This window comes from Euwallacea fornicatus, chromosome 29 (genome assembly GCF_040115645.1).
Source record: "Euwallacea fornicatus isolate EFF26 chromosome 29, ASM4011564v1, whole genome shotgun sequence".
NCBI lineage: Eukaryota > Metazoa > Arthropoda > Insecta > Coleoptera > Curculionidae > Euwallacea > Euwallacea fornicatus.
The window spans coordinates 316,577-341,160 of NC_089569.1; the positions used below are offsets into that span (position 1 = coordinate 316,577).

At 39.7% G+C, this 24,584-nt stretch overlaps 1 protein-coding gene across 1 annotated transcript in view; it reads right to left on the reverse strand.

The window, feature by feature from the left end:
* The window catches only part of mbo (Nuclear pore complex protein Nup88), a 51,382-nt gene that overhangs the window by 1,153 nt on the left and 25,645 nt on the right, over positions 1–24,584 (reverse strand). Inside the window, exons 2-8 of the mRNA XM_066297570.1 lie at positions 23,556–23,725; positions 1,624–1,749; positions 1,242–1,450; positions 1,026–1,188; positions 549–973; positions 203–462; positions 27–140 (exon numbers count right to left, since the gene is read on the reverse strand). Of these exons, the coding sequence (XP_066153667.1) occupies positions 27–140; positions 203–462; positions 549–973; positions 1,026–1,188; positions 1,242–1,450; positions 1,624–1,749; positions 23,556–23,725 (1,467 nt within the window). The remainder of the gene's footprint in view (positions 1–26; positions 141–202; positions 463–548; positions 974–1,025; positions 1,189–1,241; positions 1,451–1,623; positions 1,750–23,555; positions 23,726–24,584) is intronic.

The window sequence follows — 24,584 nt, forward strand, 5'->3', positions numbered from 1 at the left end:
GACACATTTTAAAATTTTATAGGTACCTCGTAGCATTCCTCGGGAGTTTTACTGGCGGTAGAGGACAGCTTGAGCAGAGGACGGCTTATGCCTTTCTTTAAAATTTTCTGGATATATTGATCGAAGGGCTCATTCAACATCTAAAACCAACCCAACAAGTTAATCAACGGTTTTCGTAGATTCTAAATGTGCAAAACTTAACCTTCTTTAGAGGTGACTGGTTGTCTCCAAGTACCTTATCCTCCCCCGTTAAAATATCTTCTTTCTTAGGTGGAAGGGCCGCTGTTAGTATTCCTAAGGTGACTACACGAGCATCGCTCAAAAGCGTAATGACGGAGGTGGGTTCGTAATATAATGAAAACCCAATAACGGGGTTCGATTTCTTGCTTGATGACGTTTTGGTACAAATTAAGTACTCTGCTGAACTAGGAGCGTGGAAAATGTCAAATGTGGGGTCTTCATCTGATAAAAAAAAAGTTTTCTTCAATGAACTTTTCAACCTTTACATCATTAAATTCCTAAGAAAACGATTCTTTTAAGCTACTTACCGTCTGGCCCAAATACATAGTTATGTAATTCCTCAGTGCAATTTATATTAATAGTGTGAATCCCAGCGCTGTGAGTGGCAAAGTATCTGGATACCTTGGAATCGTCCTTGTGTAGAAACACCGGACATTTGTATTTGATCTCTTCAACATCGCTCAAGTCGTCCGGAAGCACCAGTCCCAATTCCAACTCTACAATCTCGAAAACTAGCAATTCTCTTTTGCATTTATTTTCTGAAGATACGTTCAAAACATCATCTTTAGGTTCTTCAGTGTTCACCAAAATGCTGTGGATGATAATCCCCGTGGAACTGGCAATGCATAGGATTTGTGGTGTGGTTTTTAGGCAAATTATAGAACATGCATCACTTTCTGCGGTTTCGGACTGTTCGGAAAAACGACAGGGGCCTTTAAGAACCGCTTTGGTACTAAACAAACGTAAATTTAAGTAAAAAGCGAGTTTTCAGTGAAGCGAATTACCGCCTGTTCAGATCTATACAAATAGTGAAAACTGCGAAGTCGCCTCTCAATATGTAAATGGGCCACACTAGCTCGTCGATCTGGTGCTGGTTCTTCAAATTTTGAAATTTCTCCAGACGTTTCGGGACAATATTAACGGATTTAGGATTAACTAATTGCTTCTCTACAAAAGGTCAAAAACGTACTTTGTTTAGAAGGCTATTAGCGCCTACCAACCTCGTCTTGCCTCCACGAGCTTAGGACGTTTCTCAATGGACTCGGTTTTGGTTTCTAGAATTTCTGGAAGCCCGAAATCAAAGTCCACCGCGGCTTCCCCGTATATGTCCAGGAAAGTCGTTTTGGTGCCCGGGAACATGCCCCCCGGTTTATCGCCGATTTGATAGGTGCCCACGTTTAAAGCCTCGTTATTGTGGATTTGGTAAAGCCTAGAACATTGTTGTGCGAATGACCAGAACGCGGATTTCGCGGAATTTTTTGGTCGTGCTTTTCTGTAACATCCCGTGCGACCGTGGGGAAGGTGCCCTGGATACTTAAATCCATTTCCCCACCGTCACTTCCATCGGAGGATCATCATTTTACGAAGATCTTTGTTACGTACCTCAAAACGTTGTCTGAGGTAAGAACTAAAATGTGTGAATCGCTGACACTTCCTGGGTGAAACTTCGCCTTCCTGACTTGAATGTTCTCGCTGCAGGACAAAAATCTTTCATCCAGACTGTAGCTCCTGCAATAAAAATCTCTATTCAGCAAAACTTTAATTGGTATTAAAACAAACGTTCATTTAAGCTCCCATTTATAACAATTTCGGTGCAGAAACGGACAAGAATAAATAACAGTTAATAATTCAAAAACCTCGGCGAAAACTGTATATTTATGTATTGCACACGGCCTCTTTTTGCAACAATATTTCTTAATTTTGAGTCCTCTTTTACCCTTTTACCCCATTACCGTCTCCGCAATGCGATTTTCGGTCGTGCGACACATCCTCGCCCTAAATAACAATTTCGGTGACGTCTTGCTTTTTAGCGCTCTTTGCTGTAATTAGGCTGAATATGACTTAAATGGGTTGATTGAGATCTACGATGCGGTGTAACCCCAAATGCGTCGAAAGAAATTATTATTATCATTAAAGGAAAAAAAAGTTTATTTTAATTAGTCAACATCCACATACAGTAAGTAGGGAACAATGATAAAATAGGATTTCGGGCTCGTTTCGACTCATTTTCATTAACGAATGTAATAATAAAATTTATGGACCTGGTCGTTAAAGTGCTCACGAACGGTAATGTTCCCACGATCCGAGGCGCGCGCGAACGTGGATCAACCCAACGCAGTACCCAGTCGCCCCAGTCAATGGCGCGCACGGACATAAACCAATCAGACACGGCGCTTATTGAAATACTTAAAAACTAGAAACGTTCTTAAATCTCTATAAAAAGGAATTTTCCGGGTTAGTTTACAGATCGGGGCTGCGATATCGATTTGCGGGTCTCCAATTATGTGGAAATCTTGGCATCCCCGGTAAAGGCCTTCTTAACTATAATTAAGAAAGCATAGGTTAAGCAGTAATCTCATACTCGCTAAGATTTGGCGGCCGCGAGTCAATTTGCATAAAAAAACAATAAAATTAGCGCCGGATTAGCGAAATGCGTGAACGAGGCTTAAAGTAGCAGAAAGTCCCGGGTTAAGGTATTTAAAGGCTCCTCTAATAGGGGCCATCTTTGGTAAAGCTTCAGGTTGTATGTCGAAAGCAAATTTTGAGATAAAATTTAATAATTTGCTAATTTAAGGCGAAGCCCTAGACGCATCTTAGCAAAATAATTTGGGTTTCACTATGAAGTCGGTAATGGCTCTCACCTATACTGCGTATATAGTTACGCATTCGCCATGCATTTTCCATAGCAGTAAGGACAGTAAATACTCTTCGGCGGCCAGTAACTCGTGATTTTTTTTATAATTTCATTAAAAATTTGAAGGAGAAAGGAAACGATTTTAAATTCATTTAAATCTGAGAAAAATCGAAAGGCACGCCGCTCGCGTTTGTCAAGTCTTGTTACACTTCTTGTGGTGTCGACGATAAGTGAGACTACTTCTGAAACTTTGTGGGGCTCAACAAACTTTATTTAAACATAAATACAACAATTAGTAACACGCGAATTACTTAAACAACGCTTTGAACTACTTAGAACAACACTTACTTGCACCTATTAAATCTTTTTACTAAAGGGCTTAAGTAATTAACTATAGCGCATCATGTACTTATATGTATATCCGTCGGTTGGAACTGTGACATTAGCGCGATAATTCCAGTACGATGTCGAACTATTCTGAGGACGTTAGTCGTCCGTGAATGCCTGGGAATGTTCTCTGCAAGTTTACGCCGGGCCGTCTTGCATTAGCTGGAGCTCGTGGGTTTACCTCGTCAGGATGTAAGTTTGGCGAGAGTCGTAGGGTGTCCCCAAATGAGGAGGGCTCAACGGTGACCCACCACCTTCCTCGGTCAAAGATTTATCGATTCATGGTGATATGCGAAATTGCCTCCTTCTGGAGATATAATCTCTTGGACTAACTTTTTAAAAATGTTTTTCAGATAAGTCAAAAACGGCCGTACGGACTGCAACGAGATTTTCTGCGTGATATTTCTGCTTCTCAGAGCATATTCGACGGGGTTATTATTCCGAAACCATCAGGGGCAGTAGTCGCTTGTCCGAAGGTCGAATGTTGGATACACCAGAACTTTTTTATTCGCTTTTGAAGATCATTGTTGTTGTTGTTGTTTTTTTTTAATGAAATTTCCCGTTTGTTAAGCTATTTTCAAAAGATATTTCATCGAGTTTCGGTTTAAAGCCTTCATTAGACGGAAAAAATGTAATTTTTTAATTCGATTTTTGGGAAACGAGCTGCAACGAATGTAATGCCGTTGTCGTGCAGTTTACGGGAACGCCGTCACCAGCTCAGTTTGACAAGAGTAAATCTCTTCCTTCCCGACATCATCGGACCGTGGCGCGTTCCATCGGCCGCCCTATACCTCGTTTTTCAGAAACTGAAAAAAAATTTAAAATTTTTTTCGTCTACTCGAGCCTCGAGATCGAAATTCGACAAGAGATAAAAAAAAAGTCGAGTAACAAACAGGGAATTTTGTTCAAAAAATAAACCAATCGTCTTCGTGAGGGAATAAAAGTTCTGGAGTGTGTAACATTCGACCTTTTAGGGTAATTGGCGATGAAGAAATATATTTTTCACCGAGGGGTATGTTGTGAAACGTTGACCCCTCGGTTCGGGGCATTCTGTATATACACACAATATACAATACTGTGCCACAGCATGGCTCAAGCAGCATTAATTTAAATTTTCACCTGAAAACTGTAACAGGAGAACTATAATTTTCGAAAATTAAATAATTCTCAAAGTTTTTAACGAGCAAGTGTCCTTCCATGCAAAACACCCATATAAAACTTCACACTTAAAACAAAAACGTTGTCCACTGTTAAAAGGGGTTTATTATTCCGACTTCAGACTTAATTTAGCGTACTTTTCATCATTTTTTGGTCTCTTGGCTCATATTACAGAATAAAGCCTGGACGATTATTAAAAGAGTAGATATAAACGGGTTTGCGCAACAGCTAAGAAGACTCAAAATGCTTTTTCCGTCGTTTACTCAGGACAACTGCAATTATTAATCACAAACGAGTGCTCAGAATTCAATATCTGGAGATCGTCTCCTGCACTGCCTCATCTTTGCTAAATTACGCTGGGTTTCCACTAAACCGACGATATTTCGATGCAGCCGTGAGAAATGGTCGTGTTTCCTCTGATTGGCCAAAAATAAGTCTTAGATGACGCAAAGCGGGCTATAAAGCCTCATTTTTAAGTAAAAGAATAAGTTCACTGCGTAGCGATTAACGCTTCACGATTTAGTATTTCATATCATCGTCACGCAAACACACATTCTAAATCGGAGAAAAAGAGGCCAAACGATTTCGCACTTTCGCTTAACTTTAACCCGACAGTGCGGAAAAGTCTCATACCGCACGCGAACGAAAAAACTTAGTTAAGCACGGAATGAATTTGGCAATGTCGCATATTTTGCGTAAATTAATGTTTAGAAATGCGAATAATAAGGACGGCGAGGCAAGAGCTATACCCTCAATTATAAGTGCCGCGACTAGGGCTCTTTTGATTAAGTGCGATTCAGTATAACAAAGAAATTCAATAAATAATCTGCAACAAAATTATCTACGCTGTGTATTTTTTTAATACTTACCTCCAACCTTTTTCGACATAATATAGTATATAGGGTGTTTCCTAAGTGCGGTACATAGTTTCGGGAGCGTGTTCTACAGCTAAAATACAGGGTGTGAAAATTTCTTTAAAACATTACAATTTTTTAAATGTTTTCGAAACCACGTTTGGACATTTTAACGAAATTTTGCAGGGTTTGAGAGTTGGCGACGTATTTTACGCTTAAAACTAGTGGCTGTTGTGTAGCCAGTGGCGTGCGGGCAGGATAATTGCTGGACATTTTAAGGGAAAAATGTGGTACGCCACTGTTCTTTTCCAATATGTTGTTCCTTTTTTAATTACGCGTTCGAGTAGATAAATAAAAAACATTATAGCTAAATTTTTTCATTCTCTTTTATTATTCTTCAGAGACGTAGTTGTACGAAGATATGAATTTTTTTGTTGCGTACTTGCCCGTTTGGTAGCGAAATTGTCGACATTTTACTAGTCACCAGCGCCGTTTACTTATCTGTGCGTGAGGCATTGAATTTCAGACAACAAAATTTTCACACCCTGTATTTCCGCAACGAAGCATTTTCGGGTTATAGTTTATACAACAAAATTACCCCTATTTTAGCTGCAGAATGCGCCCCCGAAGTTATGTACCGTACTTAGGAAACACCCTGTATAATTTTATTATTTTTTATTTTTAAAGGGCCCGCAGCTCAGTGATAATCCGAGACAGAGTAAGACGGTTAGGACTTCTTCATCTGGCATCTTGTTTAGGCTACGGTTATAGCGGATATGTTCTGACGGGTTCTGACGAGTACCACAGATTAATCTCGTTCCTCAAGCAATTGCAATAAATTAATTGTGTACATTTGCTGCCTGACTACTCATTTACTATTCGAAGTAGTTTTGCTATCAGAAAATGGACCTAGTTAATGATTGTATTTTTTACTGGACAGCAATTCACGTAAAATTTTACTAACTAGGAAGCGTAAGTCAGCATGCCAGCAGTGCGGTACAAATAAGTAGATATTTTCATGGGTTATTTCAAAACTGAAGGGTTCCATAGAATTTGGTGGGCATTTTCGAGTGCTGCCAAAAACGCCATTTTACACCACAGAAAGAATTCGAAAAGATATTTTTAAGCTATTAGAGGGTGGATATCGAAAAACTGACTTTTTTCCTAATTTTCTCCCATGTCTTCGGTCACATAGCTGTTATGACGCTGTTTACTTTTCCTACTCCCCAAGCGTCCGTTTTCGTAGATAAGCGTCACAAGTGTTTCGGCATCCATTTTGCTCCGATAGTTCTGACGAATAAATCAAACAAACTCGAACAACTATCCGCTCGTGCGTATTCCGAAGAACCATCCGTACGTAATATAACCGCGAGTGTTGTCGGTGTGTCGTTTGATCGTCCGTGCGTGTTCGGACGTACTCGTCAAAATGATGGTTGTCAGAAAACGCGTCGGTTCTAACCGTGATCTCAAACGTGCTTACGCACTAGTGGAAACAGACAACATCGCGCTTGGTAAGCCACTTGTGACCCCCATTGCTGTAACACGTTAAGTAGTTGCACAAGTGTGTTATAGTAATCCAAATGGACTTTGGCTTTATCTTCGCAGCGTGTATAACTCCCTGCTAACCTTTACATATTTTTTTGCTGATTAAGTCTCTCGATAATAATGTTGCCCCATACGGAATTCTTAACGAAGTAAGCCCATTTAATATTAATTCTTCCCGGTTCGCCCTCTAACAATATTACAAATACGGTATATAAAGCAAAACCGTGTATCCGGGCCCCATCCCCATTTCGGACGACCCATCCCCCACACATATCGGCAATTAAAAAAGCGCTCACGTGCACACACATTAGTATACAAATTAAACGTGATAAATTCAGGCATTTTTCAAAGGGCTGGTCCGGGCAGCGGCTCAGCTTTCCCTATTTTCTTAATTATCCCTTGGAAACCTTTTTTTGCATGTATGCTCGAAACGCAGAAATGGACTTGAATTTCAATTTTAGGAAACTCCACCGTAAGATTGATTATTCTTTTTTTCGGGCGTTTTAATTGGTTGAAATCTAACAAACGGTCACCATTTTTAACGTGGCGGTGTAACGATATCGGAAATATCGCCGTTTCTCGGTTCGGATTGGATTTTTCGTTTAAAATAATAATTCTTGATAAACCGGCAAATATAATATTATGCATGTATGGAGGTATATTTAAAATTCTTGCACATATTTCTCCCGGCGGCAACCGCAAAAATAAAAACCAATTTGCATTCAAAGGCACAGAGGACAAAGGGATGGGGTTTCCAACCCTTTTACGATTCTGCACGGAGGAAAAATATCATAAAACACCGGCGGTCAGTAAAAATTAGAATGCGAGACCGCTGTCATTTTTAATGTTCAAGAATCCGACCCACACATTCTCCCCCCTTTAACCCCTTCGTCATCTCACGGCCGTGCTGTAGGCGCAAAGCTGAGCTTAAAGAGAATTTTATATTTGTAGATTTAACCACTTTTAAATTCCTACTACGTCCAAGGCATACAATGATCGCGGCTTTCATGAGACCCTTCCTTTTTTTTTTTTTTTTTTATCAACCCCCGTATGTATCCGAAATTTCCATCGGTGGTAAAAATCTAATTTATCCCACTAGTTCTCATTTTCTCTGGTGTATAAAAGTAATAGGCTCCATACGACAATACCGCCCATGGCACTTTTTAGCTTAATTTTTTCCCCGTTGGCAAGAGAGTGACCTTTTCGAGATTTCGAACAAGGTGTAAAGTAACAATTTCCGTGGCCAGGTATTAACGATGTTTATAACCACTGCCAGTTTGATAGCAAAACGATAGGCTTTTACTGCGCAGGCAGTAAAAGTGCTAAATTTCATATACGCAGTGTTCCGAAAAGGAGGATTTCAGAAGACAATCAGACTTTCTCGGGAACACCAAATCTCGGCAATAAACTATAACGAAGGGGTATCATAACCCTGGAAACTTTCACATAATTGTGTCCCTTGAAGTGGTTCATTGCCGATAGAAGAGGGATTCGCACTGTAAGGATTTTCTAAGAATCCCACTGCAGTACATCTATGACGTTGGTTGGCCATAGTCTTAGAAAAGGTTGTGAACCCTGGTGATTTGAAAAAAAAACCGACTAGCGGCAAACAAAGGACCAATCCCCGGTACCGCGGAGGACGTCCAATTCCAGTAGTCCAAGGGTCGTTTCCGTGGGTCCAGGGAAGGGTAGTGGGAACTGACTGTCGAGGCTTCCACCCACTTTCTAGTTCAGGTCACACCAGACTTCATGAGAGATTAAAAAGTCGAAAAAATATCAAATCTTGCCCTTGAAATCATCAGGCACCAATCACTTGTCAACACCTTCAAGCTAAGAACTTTGTTAATATAAAAATTATTAATTTTGCTACCTTTTCTTAAATCTTATTTTTCGAAGACAACCTGTACATTTAGGTATAGGAAGCTGTAACGATTTTTGATTAGTCATATTTTTATCTCTTATTTCGAGTAATAAAATATGGGGTGTTCTATTTAAATTAAGCAAGTTATTTCCTTTCAAAAAGAACGCAATTTTCACGTTATTTTTTGGACGCACTGTATGAGATATTTCGATTTTAATAATTCTGGCATAAAATACGTCTCATATCTAAGGTTTGGCATGAATTTCGGTTTACTCCAGTTTAAACTTCCTTCAAAACAAAGTTTTTAAAATTGCATGATTTAAAAAAAAAAACTTAATTATTTCGAAATCCTTAAGATTTAGGACAAGTAAACCTTAATGAAACTTACATTCATTTTTCTCAAGAAATCTAAAACGATATTAATATATGGGGTGTCCTATTAAAAAAAACAGAATTTTGATATTTTTCACTTATTTAGAACACCCTGTATAAAACGAAAACAATTTTAGAATGTACCCATGATCGAGTTCTATGTAACGCAAAAAAAAGAAATTCAAAATATTAAATTGTTTAGCCGTAATCTTCCGAGACCGCACTAAATGACCACCCTGTATATATATATATATTTTTTTTTTTTAATTTTTTTCCCAAAAGTACTGGGAATTTTTCAACTTCCATTTTAACAAATTACTCAGCGTTAAAATAGCTAACTTGCGCAACCTCGCATCAATTTAACCAACAATCTACCTCAGATAGTTGCGAAGATAGCAATGCTAATGCGTTAAATTCGTAACACTTTGTATAGACAACAATTTTCCGGCATGAAATCTCGATTGCATGGGCGGCCGTTTCCATGAATACTGTGCATAGGCGGATTAGACAAATCTCACATTGTGACTATGAAAATAATTAATGAAATACACATGGATCCCCGCATCTCCGCCAAAAAACAGCATCTAAACTATTAATTAGAGAGTTAGACAGAACCTCCCTTGTGCTATAATATTACTTACAATACGCATTGAGTCAAAATTACGCAACTAACCACTAAAAGAAGATCCCTTGATTAAGCTGTTGGTTTTATAACATCTCATTGGCACCACAAATGAATTTCTTTAGGGCACCTTCATTTTAGCCGTGGTTTACGCTTTAGAGGTCATTTATTTCGTAAAACTTCCTTACTTTCATGAATGCGGTCTGTCAATTCGGCTTTTAGTGGCAACATATTCGCAGTAATATTGTCAATTTTCTATATTTCCCCCGAAATTACTCGATGTACGGGGTGAACACAACGAAACAGTGACAAGAAATTAAACGTAGCATTCCCAGTCGAGTTTTAGAGGGGAGGTTGCGCATAAACCTTTTCGTTAGGCAGATACAGGGTGATTAATTTAAAAATAAATATTTTTTTTAACATACTTGAAAGTAGAAAGTGAAATGATGTCGCGTTGATTCACCTAAAAATGATCACTTTTTGCAAGAGTGGTGCGTCTGAGTAAACCCATCTGCGTCCCACCGCATGGACAAGGTACTGAGGAGTTTTATTATGGTGTTTGTCAAATTAGTAGAATTTCAATTCGACAATTAACAAAAACAAATTTAAAATTTTGCACAAGCATAAATTTTGTACTTAAAAGTCTGAGTTATATAATAAAGAATACCATTCCAGGGTTTGCCGGTCGGATCTGGATGGCTGAGTATGTCCCGGTTATACGTGGATGGCTGAGGACTCCCTAGCCGTATTTGAACGGCCGGAAGGAAGTGACCTTCCATGTTACAACTTCATTCAACTTATCAAATTTGTCTTTTTTTTAAATGCTAATTATATATATATATATATATATACAGGGTTGCTCATTAGTGCGTCAAAGTGCGATATCTCAGTAAATATAATATAAGTTTGGAAGGAAATTTGTCTTAGTAAAGTTTTTGGGGAATAAAGGGCACGCATTTTTAAATTATTTTCGAATGTACAGGGTCTGTCATAAAAGTGCGGTAGTACCAAATAACGTTTTTTTTAAATGGAACCCCCCATTTGCCATTTTCGGATTTATCGTCAAATTTGAAGGCTAGTTTATGAGATAGGTCTTATATAAAAAAATTTTGACCCTGTACATTCGAAAATAATTTAAAAATACGTGCCCTTTATTCCCCAAAAACTTTACTACGACAAATTTCCTTCCAAAACTTACACTTACTGAGATATCGCACTTTGACGCACTGATGAGCAACCCTGTATATCGCCGCTAAAAATGTACAGGGGGCCAAAAGTTAAAATTACACGGATCAACTCGGTGCAAAAAACGGACTTCGGGCCCATGTTCGATGCCAGCAGCTCTCTTGGACCGGAGGAAGAATTTAAAATAGTTTTTAGCTCTTTGTGAGTCGCTCACTGTAGAGTAACGAAAACGGTCACCGTTTGGGACAGGAGGGAAATTCAACCGCAGGAAGCAATCCAACGATTGTTTGGCTGACCAGTGGCCGAATTGAAAAATGACAAATTTGGCTGTGTTTTCGAGCTCGAGGTTAAAATACCTAATGCATGCTTCGGAATTTGGGGCCATTTTTTAAATTTGAAATGGCCGTCGCTGCCTCAGCCGTTTTGAGTGACCTTAATTTGGACCAGTCGGATGATTTGTGGCCCTCCTGTTGCATTCTTCAAGACCTCTTAGGAAGTAGATATCCGCGCTAATTTTCCATTTAATAATCGTAATTATTCCATTTCCGGAAAACGCCACATCCTGACTAATGCATGGCTTCCACCTGCCTCCCAAACTACACAACAAGAGCCATTACCTCAGTCATAACAGCGCCTTTTAAAATGATATACTTGCGAAATTCTCCTCCAAACTCTAACATAACTCTTTAGTGTGACTGGAGCGTAATTATTTATTTTGGAGCGCGCTGGGTGCATATTTCAATTATCTCGTCGTATTATCCTTGGTCGTCTTGGTTCCTGCTTCCTACTCCGTTTTCCTATTTGCTGGTTTAGCTTTGATGGGAGTTTGCTCTTAAATGTGATGCCTTCTGGCTAAAATTTTAGCAAATCCCCGGATGTGTACTTTAATACGAGTTTTGACATAAGATCGTGTTTCGTTGACCGTCTTTACACGTACCAGAATTTTACTCGAGGTCAGATGGCCATCAACATGCGGGTTTCAATTGCGGAAACAAGTCGAAATCACCGTAAGGAATGACGCCTTAGAAAAATTCCTTTCGCGAGGACTACTTTACCGATTTTTTTTAATTGGCCCCCGAGCTCGCCCGATGCGATTCCCACGGACTTTTTCATTTCGGGAACTACGGGAGTATCGAAGATTAAGTTTGCAAAATGATGATGGTGTCGATGTAGTGTCGAAAAAAGTCCCGATAGACGAGTTCTAGAAACGGACCCAGCAGGCATTGTTTTTTATGAGGTGTCTTTTTTTAACGTCCACATCACCAGTAATTCTCCACATTACTGAAACCGTTTGAATAGAAAATAATACACGTTACTACTTGATAAACTTGAGAAAATGATCTGTTTTTGATCGTCCAGATCTTTGAGCAGGACAGTTGGTATCTCGAATCTAAAATATCCAGAAAAAATTAAGGGGGCGAGGGCGCCTTGGAGAAACTCCTGAACAAAATTAGTACGGGAATTTTCTAACCTGTTTACATTATACGGAGTGTTATATTGCATAAGTTTAGAATACATTACGTTGACGTTATTTAAACTTTGCTTGGGTATAGAAATATGCCGTAATTTATCGCAGCGAAACCCGTTGTACCTAATTGCACTTTGAAACTTTCTGATATCAGGCAAGGTGTCGTCCGCCATATCTTTCGGCAACCTGTTTACAGGTAATGTTCCATCTAATATCTTTCTAAAATTATAATCGTGAAGGAAATTTTTGCCGAAAGTAAATAAGCTTTACCGCAGGCAACATCCGAATTGAACCCTCTTGAAAACGCGAACAAAAAACTCACCCTTTCGAATTAGCCATCATTTCTCCATCCTCCTCCCCATTAAATCATCGATACGCTACCGGCAAAAACAAAAGAAAGCCTTTGCGGCAGTAACCCTCATCCCCCGGCCGTTTCCGGAGTCGTAAAAAACCGCCCCCTAATTCTAAAAACAACCCTTTTGTTTTCCGATGTAGCTGACCGCTACCTCCGTCGATAAATCTTACTTTTCGGGCGGTAGTTGTTTAAAGGGATGAATATTTTATTCGATTCTCGCTCGATAAGATGCGGCTCTAAAACATATATTTTGTTCCCCGGGGGAGATGAACTCGTTCGTAACAATGCCACGTACATATGCCCATCTGAAAACATGATTATTCACTAAAACTATTCCGCAGTAATAGGTTCAAAGTCGCATTTCATCCCCCGGGAAACGTCATATACGTACCTGAACGATATACCTGTCCTATAGCGTAAGTCTTAACTTTCTTCTTCAATATCTTACGATAGTTGATGCCTGAAATGTCAGGCGAGTGGATGATATATGCTGTTTTGGCCCAGGGCAGGACTATACGATTTTTTAGGTCTGTCGATCTTCGTAAAAAGGATGGATAACATTAGCGGATATTAACGGATACCGCCACACCACGGTTATAGGGGAAAAAACGTTGAGCGTGAGCTAAGCAAAACGTGAGCTTGGCAAGAAATTACTAGGTGAAGGCTCTAGCAAGGCATTGTCTTTTGGTATGCCACTTAATCCTTGTCAAGATTGGCTTGTAAGTTCGAGTTCGTATATAATACACCTCTTTACACTGCCTACGTTCCCCCCTCTCCAATTCAGCCGTCCAACACGGATGGAGGATCATCTGATCGCTTCCCCCAAAAGGGTACCTACCAAAGGAATATCTTTCCCGTGCACGCGTAATATCGATCCAAAACCCGTAGACGCATTTCAGTCGAATTAGGAACACAGCTCATTGAGACAGAATCTACTTTTTCTACCTACCAATCGAGTAGACTCGAGCTCAAAAACTGAGTTAGTGCGTTCGTCCAGACACTCTCACAATCCGCAAAAGCGTCAGACTCATGAGTCGTCTTAAATCAGGTTCTGTCAATATGATTTTCTCGATGTCAATGAGACCTAAAGGTTTTCCTAAATGTACATTTAAAAATAGCTGCCACAATTGTATTTGGAATCACATAATGGGAGTATTCAGGCCCTCGACGCGCCTCGAATCCGATTGCGCAACATGAATCATGAACACGTCGAAGCGCAATTGGGTAAACTGGCAATTGTGGTAGCGCATCGAAGCGTAAAAAAATTTACAGCTAGATGCGACCCGTTTTAGCCTTGAAATCTCCTAAATAGAAATCAGTTTCGAATATACAGGGTGGAACAACGTTTCGGCCTTCCGTTCGACTTTAGAACACCTCGTGACGTAAGCGTGCAGTGGGAAGTTTCTAACACTTCTCGGCTTGTTGCTGGTTTTCAAGTCGTACCGATATCTTCATTCGTTTAGGAAGCTCAGCTTTTTACACGTACATATTTTTAATTTATATAATGCTTTGCAGGGCAACTCTGCGGTGTATATTAAAATGTTCTTAATTTTTTTCGATATTTTTCAACGCGAGAATAGGAGTTGTGTTAGTCTTGTTGCGCGAAAACTCGCGTTTGTAAATGTTACCAAATGGCATTTTGTGCGCAAGACAAGTGCTAAATTTCAAGAAAAGCAACTTAAAATTAACGAACGGTGACCGTAAACGATTTCGCTTACACACGACGTGTAGATAATAGTACGGGGTGTTTCAGTTTAAATCTGCGATTCTTCAGAGAGTGCTGGAAAATAGCAAAAGACGACTTTGGAAGTCGACATCATTTGAAAAAAGCGCAATCACCGTGACACAGGGCATTAAAATTTCAGTTAATTTCAGTTTTTGTGCAGTTTTTTCCGATTTTTGAGACATTTAGTTCCAATTTAGCGTGCACTTTTGCTGAGATTTCAATATTCGTTGTCTAACGTCGATTAAAATCTACATGGTAATATTCTTCGGACCTCCCTGAACCTTTTTGTGGTACGTCGCTGATATTCCACAGCCAAAGCTTTTAATTTCTCGTTCAACTTAGAAACTTATTTGTCACTTGTATTTTTTCGTCTGGTTTTCTAACAATTTGCAACGCCACCATAGAAACGACCAATTGTTACCATAATAAATTCTTCAGTAGGTATTCGAAACCTACCACCCTAGGACGGACTCCGAGAATATCGGAATTTGGGTCTCTCGACAGGTTATAACTAGATATTAAATTATTAAGTTTTTCATGCCACCAGGGGCAGAGTTAGGGATGTTAATTGAGATAAAGAGGGTCCTATGAATTTTGAAATGCCAACGCGAAAGTTCTGGTAAAAATGGGGTGTTTTAAAGGACAATTCTAGAAATTGCCGGAAAACAGGTAACAAACATGAAATTTAACGTAGAAATAAATCTTTGAGTGTATATTAACGACGTGTGACTAAAGAGCCTGAGCAGAAGGTTTTCGCATTGGGGTCAGGTGTTAGTCGATTTGGGCTCTTATGAGAAACGCGCGTCCCAAATTTGAACTAATTATTTCGAAAATTATAAAAACTGCAACGGAGAAATGAAAAAACAAGTACACGAAACTTTAACACCCTGTGTGTGTCATTACGTGTTGGCTTGAATTAGTTTATTTACAAAGGCGCGTTATTTTTCATTTTTCTATCGAGCCTCGAGAGGGCGCAGGTCAAAACTGAAACATCCAATGCGAAGCGTATTTTTGAAAAAAATTAAGCTGCGGCGATTTTTATAATTTTTGATTTTCATTTCTTCCCTTCGCCTCTATCGTTATTCCTTTCTTTTGACTTTGATATATATTTTTTTCTTTAGCTTCAATGACAAAATCTCTGCAGGTGCGGACCGGCCGCAATGAGAGAAACAACCCTGTACTTACCGAAAAGTCGTATACAGTCCGGTTTCCTTCAGTTAATATGTCGAGCGAAGGTTTTGTGCAATTTGATACGTGTTTTGCGGCAACTCTGTATTATTCCGCGATAATTTTGCGATATGCACCGGATAACTTCCTACATTAAAAGAGTGGGTGAACGTAGGGGTGGCGAAAGCTCATTTTTGAACTTTAAATTCTGTAATAATGATAAAAAATGTGTGCAATGAACCACATCATTTTCCCATTATTGGATAAAGAAAATCTTAATTTTCCTCGCACCGAACCAACCGCAACACGTAAATTGGTAAAACGGATCGAACGTTAGAGGTGCGAAATGGAGGGTGAACCGAGGTAATACGGGGCTTGTATAGATAGATTAATTAATGAATAAATAATCAGGTGTTGATTATAAGATACACAGTCGGGGAGGTTTTCCGTGTTTTCCCTCGTTTCGGGTTGGGTTTATTATAAATAAGCCCCGAGAATTGACAGGTTGCTTTAGGACTTTATCGCGAACTTGATTAACAGAGGCATAAGCAACTTTAAAGTTCTTCGTATGGATCTACGATATGAATTATATGAGGGGAAATCTCCTCATCTAAGAAACGTTCCTATTATTTATGAAAATCTGTTTACAAACAAGCGAGACCGAGTAGGGCCATTAAGACAAGACATAACTTGGTTCCGTGGATGTAAAGCCCCCATCTAAATCCGACGGCAAATACCCGTGGTCGCGATTCTTTTCGCCCATTAAAACAATATAATAATCCTAATAATGGCTCTTTAGTTAAGCCCCGTACCGAACTTGAACAGTTTCGACTCCCAGGATCCCGCTATGCATATTCAAAGGGATAAGTTTGTTGTCGCTGTGGTGTTGGCACTAACTTATATTTATTTTTTTTTAATCGACCATTTAACATTTGCTCATAATTCCGTTGAACACGACAGGCCTTTGTTTTAATAAACGTATCTGCCTTCCGTGTTGTGTAAGCTCCAGCTCTCAGAATTGGAATAACTTAGGAGACATCAAAGGGATATTTTCGAACGGTGCTACTAACTTCTAACTGTATCGTATACCAGGTGACCCAACGCCAACACGGGATTTCGCTCGATGCATTGCAGATATCTTTGGAATCTTCGGATTTGGCCGAGGGAACGGCCGAACCATCGGGTTGTCCGACAATTAATGCCGCATTTATTATGTTTTTTTTTTCAAAGTGGATATACTTTATTAATAATAAATATTAGTCAACGATGCGGTGGCCATCTTGGCGGGTGACCTACTGCCATCTTTCGGCAAGTTGGAAAGTTCCGCGTTCGAAAAAGCCTCGATTTTTTGAAGTAAAAAATCGATTTAATAACTCGTTTTTACTTGCTTGGTCAGAATCGAAATTTTTACCATTCAAACGATTTTGAAGGGAGCGAAACAAACAATAATCTGATGGCGCCAAGTCAGGGCTACATGGTGGATGAAGCATCAGTTCCCAATTTAGTTCCAATAATTTTTGATGCGTTATCAAAGACGTACGGGGTCTAGCGTCATCATGATGGAACAGTGCCCCTTGGCGATTGGCGAGTTCAGGACGTTTTCTGTTGATTTCTTCGTTCAATTTCGACAGCTGACAAACAGTAAACATCCGAATCAATAGTTTGGTTTCTCGGAAGCAGCTCGAAATACAGAATACCCTTGTAGTCCCACCACGCAGATAGCAAAATCTTCTTTTGATGAATGTTGGCTTGGGACGTCGATTGCGCAGGTCCATCTTGTTTGGTCCATGATCGTTTTCGGACTGCGTCATCCTAGACAATCCATTTTTCATCACCCGTTATGGCTCTTTTTAGAATTGGGTCGTTTTCGTTACGATTCAGCAAAAAATCGCATAAGTTAATGCGTTGGGTGAGGTGAATTTCCTTCAATTCGTGAGGAACCCGAACATCCAATTTGCCAACGTACCCGAGCTTTTTTAAATGCAGAGAAACGGCTGAATTCGGTATGTTCAACTTCTCTGCCGTCTCTCGAGTTGTCATGCGCCGATTAGCTTCGATCAAGGCCTTTATTTTATCGTTATCGATGGCGATTGAGCGTCCAGCGTGTGGTGCATCTTGGACATTAAAATCTCCGGAACGAAAGCGAGAAAACCAACGCTGGCCTGGCGGTCAGTGAGGCAGTTCTCGCCATAAACTTCACACAATTTCTTCCGAGCTTAAACTGCATTTTTGCCCTTTCGAAAGTAAAATAATAAAATGTGTCGGTAATGCTCACTTCGATTGTCCATCTCCAACTTAAATTTTAAACAACCTCTTGTTTACTAATCGAGTTCGATTTTCGATCGGAAAAAGTCTGAAACATAACCTTTAAATTGGCATATAATAATACAAGCGACGAGATCGCTATTACTCGATATGTATAAATTGAGCCATCTATGAGAATAAAACGACATTAATTATCGAACGACCCAATAATAACACGAAATACCCTGCATGTCAGTGCGCACCTGCCTCGGTGTGCACGTTTTAAGTATACAAGGTGTCAAAGAAAAACGCGGACAAAAGGACGCAACTACTTCTCGGGTGCGATCTCACGTGCTCCATTTTTACGATGGCGGACCTCAGAGTTGGTCAAACGAGTCGATTGGATTTTCTTATGCGCGTGCGAAGACAGCTTAAAGTTCAACTTTCGGCACTAGTTGCACGCTACTCCACGTTTCTTTTACTGAGCTTTAAAATTTGGGAGTCCCGAAATCTCGATTCGATTTCGAATGCCATTTCGCTAAGTTGAACTGTCACAATGACTAATTAATCCTCCACGAGGTTCGGAAAGACGTTTCGGGATACTTTTGAAATGACAAAGATCTCGAAGTTCCTCTGCCGAATTCCCACTTGAAAATTGTCCGATCAAACTCAATGGGTTGACAGTCGAAATCGATTTCAGATTTCGAGAATCGGGCTGGTAGTTCTATAATGTATGACAGGTGTTTGTTCAAACGACACATCCTTTCTTCGAAAATGTTGGTATCGTGGCTTTTGTCGTCCCTGAAATATTTAACCGGGTGCCATCGAGTTGGAGATCGTAAAACAAATGGATATCGCGAACGGGCCCGCGACATGCAAGTGTTTTCTAGGCGCAATGCATTAGGTATACGAAGCAGGGACGGAATAAACATTTTTTCCATAGGAAATATTTTCAATCCATCGTAAAATACTGAACGAGTTCAGTACTTCCAGGGGCTTATCGAAAAACTCTCCTTCGTCTCCATTGCGTCTTGCGGACGCCGGTCTAGTACCAGTTACGTTAACGTTAACGTAACTGGTACATTAACGTTAACGTAACTGGTACGTTAACGTTAACGTTAACGTAACTGGTACCAGTCATTGCACGTTTCGTGGCAATATAACATATAACTGGTTAAGTTACGTTATATTGTTAAGATACAAGTTTCGCGCGGCAACGCACTCTCGTCCTGGTCCGAGTTTGCTAAACTCGTTGCTGCAGAGTTTCGCGTAAAACAAGGAGCGAAGCAACGAGTTTTGCAAATTTCAGTCCAAGTTTGCAAAGCTCGCCGCTTCGCTCTCTGTTTTGCAATGAATTGCAAACAGTATATAAGGTATTATCGTCACTAAATCGCGGCTAAAGTGCAACGAGTTGCGCCTTATTTCGCAAACTTGGACTCGTGCGATAATGCCTTACACATGGTACTTCAGCTGCAAACCCTTGCTTATGTATACACGTACACAGGGTATCTACTAAACGATGGTATCGATTCCAAGGGGTGATTCCTTGCGACATTTCATGAACAAAAGCCCTGATAAACGTATGTTCTCTCTTGCTTCGTTTTCGTGATGCAGGGTGTCAAAATTCGTTTTTTTTTTGGTTTTTCATGAATATTTTCGAACGTGACGGCGCAGTATCTCGATGAAATTCAACGTTCAGGGGTTCTCCGAGTCGAAAAATTCAAATACGATGTCGGTTTTACTGCAACGTGTATGAAGCAGTAATGTTCTTGTGTTAAATTTGCCCTAACGCTCTTAGGACCCCGTATTTTGATTTCAACTAGATTACATCTCGTTCCCCCGTTAATTCTAAACGAAGAGATATGCTTGATCGAGAACTCTCAGAGAAATGGATTTCGACGATTAAAAATTTCTTTGCGCGTCATTTCGACAAAACATTAATTTATTAATAAACGTGTAATAATAGTCCCCAGCGTGTTGCGATACAACCGATCTCACATTTGAATTTCCTGCATCGGAAGGCTTCTGGATACTGAATTTCATCAAGATATTGTATCGCGAAAAAGACGCAAGATACGACATACGTTTATTTGGACTTTTTTTCATAAAATCGAACAAGGACTCACCCTTTGAAATTGATGCCACCATTTAGTAGATACCTTGTAGAAAGGACTTTAGTACTGCTCGATTCTGTCGCTACGGGCAGCATGTACTTGGCCAGTCGTATTGTCACATACTGCCAATATCAAAGCTTTATTTCGACATCGCTTCGATGGCAAAACGAATTTTTCTTCAACTGCCGCCTTTAAGAAGCACGGCAGGCAGAAAATACATGTTACTGAGCCCCGAACGAACTCAAGCCAGTTCGGAGTTGTTATGGCGGCCAGTGCCAACGGCCCCAAGACAAACCATGACTTTGCCCATTAATATGAAAATCCCTGTTTTTGCGAAAAGCGCTCTCGAAATAACTTTCATACTTTTGTTTAATGAGGAAATTTTTGAGCGAACTTCGTGTGTCGCACAGCTACAAAATCGGTACCGTTTCGTTAATAAAATGCCCTTTTCAAGTCAAGAGAATCCAAAAAAAGGGCTAAAAAGTCACCGACCAAAATTATTTTCTATGCCGAAATGGAGATTTAGCTATCAGAAGAAGAGCAATCGTGGTTAGCACAAGGTCGGTGTGAAGTTGTTGGAAACGGGCGTGAGACTCAACATCGATAAGATGAATGTCGTACTGAGAAGAAAGGGAAACGTAGAAAAAAGTTTTTTACTCTGGAGTCCAGTGCGGTAAACTTGAATGGGAGTTCCGATGTTAATTTCGAATTGAAAATCTGAAAAACGGCCAAAACTACTGGCAAAATTGGACAAAGCGATCGAAACACTTCCTGTATCGGAAACTGGTAACTTTCGTATAAGATAAATTGCGAGAATATGCGGATGACGTTCGGTCCATTAGGCTGGGGCAATCTTGTGCATTGCTCAAATCCTATTTCCTTTTTCTTGAAAATCGTTACTCAAGCGATATCAATATGAACCTAAGAGCCACATTTAGACGCACAAGAAGGAGAAAAACCTGTAAATTTGTTTAAAAAATTTAATGGTAAAGTTTTGCTGCAAAAACTTAGTTCGGAGTTCAGTGGCAAGAGAGAGACAGGCAACGGAGTAACACCTTTATTTAATCCCTTTTTAATTAAATCACTCTTAATATTCCTTAAAAGATGCCGGAGTGGTTTTCAAAGGGAATCATTTCTTAATTACTTTTATTCAATTAATAGGCCGATTTTCGGGATTTGAAAAGTACAAATATGAACTTCACACAGTGGGATTTTACGAAATGATGAGACAACAAAAAACGAGATCCACCCAAAAGGCAAGCGGACACAAAAGCATGCAGGCATACAAATTTAAAATTAATGGCGGCTTTCCGTAATATCAGAGCGAACCCGACGCATTTTCCATAACCATTAGACGAAGAACAAATACAATAAATATCAGAAAAAACGCGATAAAATTCCGATTTTCGACTCGCTATACAAACACGGAGGTGGCTAATTTTTAATTTAAAAGGGTTGCTGAATTTTTATCGGCAGTGACCAAACGGACCCGACTGATGGAATATATGTTATGTACTATTTATGTAAATACGGCTGATTTTTGATGTTCGCAATTTGACATATAATACAGTGAAGACCCCACGGGGAGGAGATGCAACGTTACGAACTATAATTTACGAGAAACTCGATTTTAACGTTTGGAACGTCGAAATTTATTTCGTAGAATTTTTTATTGTTAAAACTAGTGCGATTTGCGCAAAATTTCTGTTCTATTTAAAAGTTACGTGCAGGCTCTGGAGGTTTGTTAAAAAATTACTTCAATAAATTACCAACCTCGTGTGATTTTTTGGCTCGAAGTTGTATAATAATTTAGAGGACATGCGTTTTATTCTACTAATTTTTCTTGTATTTTTTTCCAATCCACGGCTGTCCATATGCATACAGCAGCGGTCAAAGTTATGGCAACTTTTTAAATTTCAAATAATTTAGACTTAACGGCCTAAATTGAAAATAGCTTTTGAAAATATGATTCTACAATGACTGTTCACGATAGAAGTATATAACAATAAAACAGCGATAATTCGCATACAAAAATAAAAAAATACATTCATTTCGACTTGGACAAAAATAGAGCAACTTTTCCAAAATAATTATAAAGAGTGACAAAACTTCAACAAATTCCAAAAGAATTGTTCAATAATTAATATTTTGCATAATGCCCCCCCTGCTGAATAACTTCTGCACGTCTTCGCGGCATTGACTTTATTAAATTGTCGATGTAATTGTTGTCAACACCCTTCCAGGCTTCTTGAGGTGCCTGAAATAAATCCTGTAGATTGGAATATGCATTATTCCGAATTTTATTATCCACATAATCCCACAAATTTTCTATGGGGTCGAGATCGGGAGATCGCGACGGCCAAGCAAGAACTTCTATCCTTTCCTCTCTAAACCATTCTGAAACAAGTTTCGATTTACGCTTGGGGTCATTATCTCGTTGGAAAATGCTTCTTAGTGGCACGGCTTCTTCAAGATATGGTTGTAAATGATTCCTGAGGATATCTCGGTACGTGGACCGATCCGTGCGACCTTCTATTTCGTGAAGCGGACCCATACCAAAACCAGAGAAACAACCCCAAACCACAATCGAACCTCCTCCGTGTTTTACGGTTGGTAAAACGAACTTCTTTTGCAACCTCGCGCCTTTGGGTCGTCTGACGTATGATGGGCCATCGCGTTTGTATAAGTTAAATTTGGACTCGTCGCTGAAAACTACCAATTTCCACTGTTCAGATGTCCAGCGTTGGTGATTCTGCGCAAACTGAAGTTGTTCTTCTTAGACAGCAATGGTTTTTCCGCTGGTCACCTACCAAATAATCCATTTTCCACTAATCTGCATCTTATGGTCTTGGAACTGACACGAGCTAGGCCCGTTTCCTTTAAAGGCGATTTCATACGAGTGGACGATAGAAATGGATTTTTTTGACTCATTCGAATTACCCATTTATCAGTTCTTTTTGTAGTTTTCCCGGTGCGTCCTGAATTTTTTGCAGCTGCTTCACTTCCAGTTTGTCTGAATTTGTAAGTAATTCGAGATACAATTGACTTAGGCACGTCCAAACTCTTTACAATTTCGCTTTGCCGCTCGCCACTTTTACACCGCTCAATGATAATTTTCCTGATCTCTAATGAGATCGTTTTACCTCGACCCATAATGGAATTCGTCGATATAATAATAATTAGAATGTAAAGCGTCTTTAAACACACAAGTCTGCAGATCAAGTGAAATTTTAAAATACCAAGTGTTGTCATATTTTCGTCCGGTATTGAAAAAATGCGTTTTGACAGTTTCTTATGGGAATTGTTGACATTTCATTTGAATGCATTTTATTTAAAATTTGCCGTAATTATGACCACTACTGTATATTAAAAACTCGAGAAATGTTGTATTTTCTTATTACCCCAGACTGTGCCAAATACTTTCCCAGTATTGAGTGCGAATTGACAAAACAAGCTTTCCCAATGAAATGCTCAACCGGCAATTTACATAAAAAACGCCCTTAGATCGTCCTCGATTTTACGAGTTATGGCTGACCTCAGAAAATACAGAACATTCCCTGCCAAATAGAGCCCTTAACGCAAGTTTCAACACTTTCGAACTCCCTTACCCGAGCTTAATTACCTGCAATATACGAGGTCCTTGTTTCCATCGAACGCCCCATACGGAGGACACCTGGGCGGCAGCTGTAGAACCAGCACACCATTGACGCCGGCTACGGCCAAAAGGCTTCCGGAATCGTTCGCTACCAGAAATTCCGGAGAGAAGAGCGGAGGATGGAGCGGCAGCAGTCTCTGAAAATAGAGGTCTGTTGAAGAAAATCTATTGGAAAGTGGAGAAAATAAAGACATTTTTATTTTAAAATAACCCCTTGACTGGCCTTAGTTTGTCGCCCTTCAGGAGAGCGACCCCTCCATAAATCGGGGTTAGTTTCGGAAGGGTTGAGGTCACGTGCTCCCCGGGGCGTGAATGACCAACGGCTCGGAGGGGGTGAGTGGCAACAGGTAATATTAAGGCGCGTGCCGGATTTGACCCTCTTGAGTGTTGGCCAAGATTGGAGTGCAACATTTAGGTTGAAATCAAAACTCCTTTTTTTGTATGATAATAACAAAAGTGGATCACACTTAAGGGCAAAAATTGGGGAATATATATATGTATATATATATATGTATGTGTGTGTGTGTGCGTGTGTGTGTATATAAATAAAACAGTTAAATAATTAGGTTAAATTAAGTTCAGTGATATTTATAACACGCCGATATATGAAGCAGATAATAAAACGACACGTCAGAAAACCCTCGTTATTTTGGTATTTTTGCATCGCTGAATACGCTGGTATTTCCAACTCAGACCGCAATACTAATATTTATCAGAGGTGAATGATTCTCGAAAAGGCCCTGTTCCGTAAGCAATAACGTAAATTTTTTACATTCCATTGTTATTTGCACGGGTGCAAATGGATTTTTTTTTATTACGTTCATGCAGTCGCCGTGGAAGAAGTCGGGGGTGTGCGATGCTATGAGCACCTGCGTCTTTAAGACGTAAATATTCATTCAAATTTCATACACTTTTTAGAGATTAAATACGATGTGAAATAGCATATTCATGTATTTCATGATGCAATCCGCCGTTGCGCTAGTCCAGCTAATTCAG